Here is an 8,461-nt window from a genome sequence, read left to right as displayed (position 1 = left end):
CCACCAATTGATGTTCTCCTCTTTAACCTTCTCCTTTTGGTGATTTCGTTGATGGACAAGAAATCTCAAACCTTCCTTAATTTTTCCTTTTGATAAATATAATTGTTGTGTTGTGTTTTTAGAGAGACTCGTAAGAATACGTACGTACAACACATGATATACGAGTCACTTTTATATTAATCAAAGGGTGTGTCTTAACCAACACACCTCTTCCACACAACACTTCGATATTAACCGCACAAGTGCATTATAATATATCATCATATATATTTGACCTTATGGTAATATATTCCATTATTATTACCTTTTACATATATGATCATGAGATTAAGGATATTTATAGATATAAGGTAAAGTAGGAGGGTTATCAATACACCCAGATTCTAACTCTTTAATAGAAACCGATCCATCACGGTATCGCCTTTTATATTAGAATCTAAAACATTAATATGAACTTGAACTTTATATTAAACCAATAGATACATAGGTCACTTAGAATATAAAATATTCTTACATTCTCCCACTTGACCTTTGTATCGACTTAAGGGTTCAATAACTTTAATGTGCACTTTTCTATCGAGTTCACTTGATCTTTATTAAAATTTGGATTAATCGAATCATAGCGGTTGTATGCCATTAAACGACATAGTCCCTTCCATGTATCACAAATCAATTCTAATTTTATATCAAACCTTATATGAGAAAAACTTTTATTTCTCAAACCAACCATATGTTATCTACAAACCATAAGTGTATACACATACTTTAATGATAACATAATAAATAAATCAGAAACATAACTTTATGTGAATTCTCAGTGTCAAATACATAATGAGCATCCCATAACTAAAATAGCAAAGCCTTATCTATAATACCCATACGTTCTACATGGCCATTGAACGCCTTGGGTGGTAAACCTTTAGTTAGCGGATCCGCTACCATCATGTCCGTCCTTATGTGCTCGAATGACACTTTCTGTTTCTGAACTTCTTCTTTAACAGACAGGTACTTTAACTCCATGTGCTTAGCACCCTTCGAGTACTTGTCGTTCTTCGAAAAGAAGACAGCTGCAGAATTATCGCAGTAAATTCTCAGCGGCTTGGCTATAGTGTCGACAATCCGAAGCCCTGAGATAAAGTTCCGCAGCCATAGTGCATGAATTGTGGCCTCAAAGCATGCCACAAATTCAGCCTCCATAGTGGAAGTAGCAATGACAGACTGCTTTCCACTCTTCCATGATATTGCTCCCCCAGCTAATAGGAACAAGTAGCCAAACGTCGATTTTCTGCTATCAACGCATCCGGCATAGTCTGAATCTGAATATCCAATGACTTCCAGCTGATCAGATCTCCTATATGTAAGCATGTTCTCTTTGGTGCCTTGCAAGTACCTGAGAACCTTCTTTGCAGCTTTCCAGTGGTCCATTCCGGGATTACTTTGATATCGACCCAACATTCCAACAGCAAAGTTGATATCAGGTCGAGTACATGTTTGAACGTAGTTCAAACTCCCAACCACCGATGCATAGGGAATTCTTTCCATTTCTTTACGCTCCAATTCATTTTTAGGACATTGCATTTTACTGAACTTGTCCCCCTTCTGAATTGGAGTTATTCCTGCAGAGCATTTCTCCATTTTATATCTCTTTAAGATCTTATTGATATATCCTTCCTGAGACAAACTTAACAGTCCTTGTGATCTATCTCGAAATATTTCTATCCCGATCACATAAGATGCCTCACCCATATCTTTCATTTCAAAGTTCTTAGAGAGATACTTCTTCACATCATGTAACATACCCATGTCATTTGCAGCAAGCAAGATATCATCAACATATAGGACTAAAATCACAAACTTACTCCCACTGATCTTAATGTAGATACATCGATCAACAATGATCTCTACAAAACCATATGATGTGATGGTATCATTAAACTTTATATACCATTGTCGAGAAGCTTGTTTTAGTCCATATATTGACTTTCTCAGCTTACACACCAAATTTTCTTTTCCTGTGACCACGAATCCTTCTGGTTGGTCCATATATACTTCCTCCTTTCTTTGAATTAAATTGCTCATTAAAGTGTTGAATTAAATCAAATCTAGATCAGTTCTTGGTGTTGAAATAAATTAACATGAACTTGAACTTTATATTAAACCAATAGATACATAGGTCACTTAGAATATAAAATATTCTTACATTCTCCCACTTGACCTTTGTATCGACTTAAGGGTTCAATAACTTTAATGTGCACTTTTCTATCGAGTTCACTTGATCTTTATTAAAATTTGGATTAATCGAATCATAGCGGTTGTATGCCATTAAACGACATAGTCCCTTCCATGTATCACAAATCAATTCTAATTTTATATCAAACCTTATATGAGAAAAACTTTTATTTCTCAAACCAACCATATGTTATCTACAAACCATAAGTGTATACACATACTTTAATGATAACATAATAAATAAATCAGAAACATAACTTTATGTGAATTCTCAGTGTCAAATACATAATGAGCATCCCATAACTAAAATAGCAAAGCCTTATCTATAATACCCATACGTTCTACATGGCCATTGAACGCCTTGGGTGGTAAACCTTTAGTTAGCGGATCCGCTACCATCATGTCCGTCCTTATGTGCTCGAATGACACTTTCTGTTTCTGAACTTCTTCTTTAACAGACAGGTACTTTAACTCCATGTGATTTTCTCTATGAATTCCCTTGCTTTCTCTGTCTTAGGCATCGATGGCTTAATACTTTCTGCCATCGTCAACCTCATAAGGTTCAAGCTCAGCCTGTTAGATCGCTCCCATCTCTCATAACGAGACTTTTCAGATTCAGAGCTATCTACTGTAATAGCTGAGGGTTCCTCATCAGTTAGTATGGCGGAGTCCAAAGCCATTACACCCAGTGTAAACCGGATTTGCTCGAACCACTCACCATAGTTGAGGCCATTAAACTTTACCACAGAGTTAGCAGATGCAAACACATTTGATGAAGCTGCAAGCATTCATACATGTTTACCCGTTAGTGCTTTGAGACTTTAATATATATTCAGACTAATAGAAACTTTAACACTTATATTTTAAATAACCTTTGGGCAATATTTAAATATAAGTACTTTCACTGATGCTAATTATATATACTTTAATATTAATCAAATCAACATTAGTCAAATAAATATGTTATCTTTGGATATACATATTATTCACTATAGTAGAAAAAATGATTAATTATATTCTTATTATTAATTATATTTAATGATCCACCTTTGGGTGATCTCCTAAAATATAAATAATAATTTAATTGATTAATCAAACTTTTATGTCATTTAGCATCCTTGATCAAGATCAATTATAAATTCTATAGATTTTAATATTTGTAAGTAAATAACAAGATCACTTTGGTGACTAACATGTTATAAACTATACAAACATTAAAATATTAATAGGTAAATTTATCCTAATATTATGTTATATATATATATATATTTTTATTTTTTTTTTTTAATATTTCATAACACAAGTTACCTATTAATAAAATGCAGCGGAAGCATTTAACCGTAAAAAAATATATGCATGGACACGTTTGTTCCATGACACAACTTCTCATTGCTGGCTTTTCATACATGTGTGTAGTAACCGTTAACACGTCCAGAATTTTAACCATAATGAATTAATTATTTCACTCATAATTATGAATTCAAACGCATTCATGAATCAACGAAACCAGTAATTTATGTTGCTGTAACTTAATTGAGTAAAATAATTAATTTCTAACCAATCTTTTTGTAACGGCGCACTACACAAAACCCCTTAATCATGCATGTGCCTTTATCGTGAAACCCAGATTTCACGTTGACACTTTTAAATAATTAAAATTTATGCAGAGATGTGAATCCTTCTTGTCTTTTAACGGAACATATTATTAATTCATGCAAATAAGGTTACGTCAACGATACCAGATCCGCGCATAACTTGCAGTTCGATTCATAACCGTAATTTACACTTGTTCTCAGACTTGATCAAATGCACTTTAACGGTAAGTACGTTTACAATCTACGCCGTCCAGTTTACGAGAACTTATGTTAACTTTTACATGGATCATGAACACTCTTTAAAATGGATTAAACCATATATGTTCATTACTTTTCCAAACGCTTAATTGGTGAATTAATTAAATCTAGAATGGCTCTGATACCACATGTTAATTTATTTCAACACCAAGAACTGATCTAGATTTGATTTAATTCAACCCTAACACATTTCTAAAGAAGGTAGGAACACTAACCTTGATCCATGCTTGGATGCAATCCCACCAATTGATGTTCTCCTCTTTAACCTTCTCCTTTTGGTGATTTCGTTGATGGACAAGAAATCTCAAACCTTCCTTAATTTTTCCTTTTGATAAATATAATTGTTGTGTTGTGTTTTTAGAGAGACTCGTAAGAATACGTACGTACAACACATGATATACGAGTCACTTTTATATTAATCAAAGGGTGTGTCTTAACCAACACACCTCTTCCACACAACACTTCGATATTAACCGCACAAGTGCATTATAATATATCATCATATATATTTGACCTTATGGTAATATATTCCATTATTATTACCTTTTACATATATGATCATGAGATTAAGGATATTTATAGATATAAGGTAAAGTAGGAGGGTTATCAATACACCCAGATTCTAACTCTTTAATAGAAACCGATCCATCACGGTATCGCCTTTTATATTAGAATCTAAAACATTAATATGAACTTGAACTTTATATTAAACCAATAGATACATAGGTCACTTAGAATATAAAATATTCTTACACGCAGTTTAAACAGCTGGTTTGGTCCGGATTTAAAATTACTTGTTCAAACGTTCTGCATGGTATTAATTGCAAATGAGACTGATCATTATTATTTTTCCTAACAAAATGTCTTTATTATCTCTGAAAAGAATCCACTGGCCGTGGCCGTGATGGCCCTCGCCGTATCCCACGCCGAGAAGACAGCGGTTTTTGTGGATGAGACGGCAAAGAAAGATCCAACGCTGAAGGCTTCGTTCACTGAGTGCCACAAGGCTTACTTAGCCGTGGTGGCTGATCTCAAGAGCGCAAACGTGAAGCTCAAGCTATCCCCGGATACAGCTCACTACGACGTTAGGGCTTCTAACGACAAAATGAGACGCGTGGCAGGATTGGTTGGGACAAACAGTGACAATGCTTCAACCACGCTCAAGGAAATGCCCGTGCTGATGGATAAACTCCTAGATCTTGCAGCTGGAGTTGCCGATGCCGTGGACTGGGCCGGTCCTGAGCAAAGCCTAATGAAACATTGGCCTTAGGTCCCCAAATTTTTTGAAAAAAATTATATGTAAATAAGCTCTTAATTTTTTTTTTTTTTAAATTTAAGTACCCAAATTTTCGGGGCCGGCCCCTGGCCGTGGACTACGATGACGAGAACATCCACTGTCGCGTCTGAATTTAAACCGGTCGGGTTCTTTTTTTTTGTGTTCAGAAATACAAATGAAAATACATAACTGAATATATTTTGTGTACACATATATTTGTGTTACGGTAAATTAGTTTTTTCAGTTTCTGAAATATATGCAGAACTGGTGTGGTCAAGTTTTTTTGAATAAAAAGTTGATTTGCAGTATGATTTTTTTACAAATTTTAATATCGATCTGATCATAGAACAATAACAACAAACGAGAGTAGTGTAATTAAGATATGGAAAGATATTTCAGCCTTTTGAGTATGATATGCAACAATCCTAGCGTAATATTTCTAACAAATATTTTAACAATACTAATGTATTTTTTTCTATTATTTACAGATGATTTTACATTTTATTTAAGTGTTTTTTGTTATTTTGGATCATTTAAAGGTTGTGTATATGGTTTCGTATTCGATAAAAATAAAAATGCAAGCATGTAACATATTATTAGTTTTTAATCCTTGCAAAATTAACTAAATCTTGAAAATATTATAGAGAAAAAAATAACCAAAATTGTATAATTTTTTTCTCAAAAAAAACTGTATAGTTTTGATATGTTTACATCAAACGGTTACAGCGATTAAATGATGGTCCATTAAATGGGTTGTGTCGTGATGTGAAAGAGACAAAAGAGTGAGAGGTTTTCGATGTTGAAGCTGAATGCAAAAGTGACATAAAAGGAAAAAGAGAGAAAGACGAGTTAATGTGATAACTGATAAGCGGTGAGTTTTGGTAAGATATCTATAAGAAGGTGACAAATGTGAATTCATGGCTCTATCGTCATTGTCTTCATCAAGGTGGATTCTAATAATCTCCATCCGAAATCATTGGTTTAGTTTCGTGCGTGTTCCTTTTTGAGACTAAGAAAAAACAAGTTACTTTATCAAAATGAAATGTATTAAGAAATTTTAATAAAGGTATGTATCAATAACATGAATATGTGAAAACCGTATACAAGAAAGTTTTAATTATTATTTATATTTATGGTGAAACCTTATACAAAATTCTCGTTTAGTTAGTTTCATATTTAGGGTCACTTGAGTGGGTTGGAAAGCTTACGTATATTCACATAATTAGGTAAATTTTCTTTGGTATGAATAAAACATTCCAGATTTTGCGATCGATAATCTCTGTGAACAACATCAAAAAAATTGAAATTCTCTTAATCGCAATGAAAATGTAAATATTACATAAGTTAAGATGTAGCTAGCCAAGGCTAGCTCGAACCTCTCCTGATCATCTGATTGACATGTGAGTATGGTAATGCTAATACAGTGATATAGAGTGGACTAGAAACGCTTGCTAAAATAGAAATGGAATTTTTATGTATTTACGCCGACATTCATATAGTAGTGTAGTACTAATTAATAAAGTGATATCAAATGAGTTGGAAACTTATAGTAGGAATCAAAACGAAAAGTATATATTATTATTGCTTTTCTTTATATTGATTAGCAATACTGGTTTGTGTTCACAAAGACTCAAACGGCTAACGACCTAAAACAGCTAAGAGTGAGATTCTTGGTCTACAAACAGCAACTTTATACTAGAAACAGCTTACTTCAGTTATAGATCATTTGTCCAAATATTCAGTCGCATCATATAATATAGGAGGTAGATTTATCAACTTAACCATTCAAACCAAAGTTGGAGTAGTTAATCACAATCGTCTTAAACCCTTCCAAAGTACTAGATTAAATTATTAACTAGAAGAAGAAAGCATGTCCAGAAGTACAAGTAGCTAGTTACAAAAGAGTCATTACCAAAAAGAAAAGAAGCAATGATGATCCCTCTTGTACTTAAACCATATGTCGGAGAATAATTAGGGTTTCTTACCAAGAGAGTTCTTGTTGTTATGCATCCAGATTTTAATCACTTGTCTCCTAATACCCGTCTCTCCACAGAACTGCTCAACCGCCACGTCATCGTGCTTCTGCATCCGCCACCCTAACCTCTCCGCGAATGCAAACATCTTCTCCTTCTGCTCCGCCGTGAACTTCGTTCTAAACCTCTTAGCCTTGGTTCCGCCGCTGCTGCTCGGGTTAGATGTATCCTCCTCGTCCGCCGAGGCAGCCGGTTGCCTGTATCCTGGCGGCGGCAGCTGAGGCGGGCGGTTGAAGTACGTCGGAACTATGTGGGCCCTGCCGCTGATCATTTCGGTTTCCTTACGGTGGAAGTTGCGGTGGCAGCAACAAGCTGCACACTTGAGAGCGTCGAGCGAACCATCTTCACCTGAAGGCATGAACTCGCAGCAGCCGTCAACGGCGTGGCCAGCGATGTTAACGGCATGATTCTTCAAGCACTCTCTATACCTTGTCTTCTCTCCAACGCTAGTTCTCCTTCCTCCTCCGCCACCGCCGCTGGACGTGGCTCCCTCACCGCTCAGAGAGTCGTAACCGCCAGAGGGATGAACACCCGACATCTCCATTTCTTCTTCTTGCTCCTCAAAATTCATTTCTCTTATTATTTAATAGTTCTTGAACATCACAAGAATTACATCCGTACAGTTGAACTGTAACTTAAAAACTATTCAAGAGACCAATAATTCAAGTAGGTTATGAGTACAAATAATGAAAAGAACAATCACATATTTATATATTCAATTTAATCTGAAAGAAAAGTTGAAACTGTGAAGATAAGAGAGATGGTGTGAGAATTTGTGGTCAACAATAATTTAAATTCTTTTAGCATATTTCTCATATTCAGTTTCGTCAAAAAAATTATCACTGTGTTTCCAGGGTTTATTAAAAGTATAGCTTATACAATTAAAAAAAAAATTAAAGCTCGTACCATTGATGTAAGATATAATTAAGTGGTAAATTTGAGATCGATTAGTAATTTGAAGGACGCTTAGGGTTTTGTTAAATGTAGTACGTGGGACACTGGGGACTTTTTTTTTTTTTTTGGTGAAAACACTGGGGACTTTACTCCAAAAATGAACTTTTTTTTTTTTC

The 8,461-nt window shown here is 34.7% G+C and overlaps 2 protein-coding genes across 2 annotated transcripts; one reads left to right on the top strand and one right to left on the bottom strand.

Moving 5' to 3' along the window:
* Window positions 1–4,986: 4,986 nt before the first annotated feature.
* LOC125576952 lies at window positions 4,987–5,352 on the top strand. Its single transcript, XM_048737507.1, has one exon. It carries the CDS (start codon window positions 4,987–4,989, stop codon window positions 5,350–5,352), a length of 366 nt encoding a protein of 121 aa, XP_048593464.1.
* Window positions 5,353–7,110: 1,758 nt separating this feature from the next.
* On the bottom strand, window positions 7,111–8,161 carry LOC106361313 (zinc-finger homeodomain protein 2). Its single transcript, XM_013801041.3, has one exon. The coding sequence runs from the start codon at window positions 7,960–7,962 to the stop codon at window positions 7,330–7,332; it is 633 nt and encodes a 210-aa protein (XP_013656495.1). The 5' UTR covers window positions 7,963–8,161; the 3' UTR covers window positions 7,111–7,329.
* Between the last annotated feature and the right edge of the window lie 300 nt (window positions 8,162–8,461).

The sequence above is a fragment of the Brassica napus genome, chromosome A8 (genome assembly GCF_020379485.1).
Source record: "Brassica napus cultivar Da-Ae chromosome A8, Da-Ae, whole genome shotgun sequence".
NCBI classification, from domain to species: Eukaryota; Viridiplantae; Streptophyta; class Magnoliopsida; order Brassicales; family Brassicaceae; genus Brassica; species Brassica napus.
This window is presented reverse-complemented; position numbering and strand designations above follow the sequence as displayed.

Bases quoted from the DNA above. Each gene is read 5' to 3' on its own strand.
- LOC125576952 (XM_048737507.1), top strand. From the start codon at position 4,987: ATGGCCCTCGCCGTATCCCACGCCGAGAAGACAGCGGTTTTTGTGGAT.
- LOC106361313 (XM_013801041.3), bottom strand. From the start codon at position 7,962: ATGAATTTTGAGGAGCAAGAAGAAGAAATGGAGATGTCGGGTGTTCAT.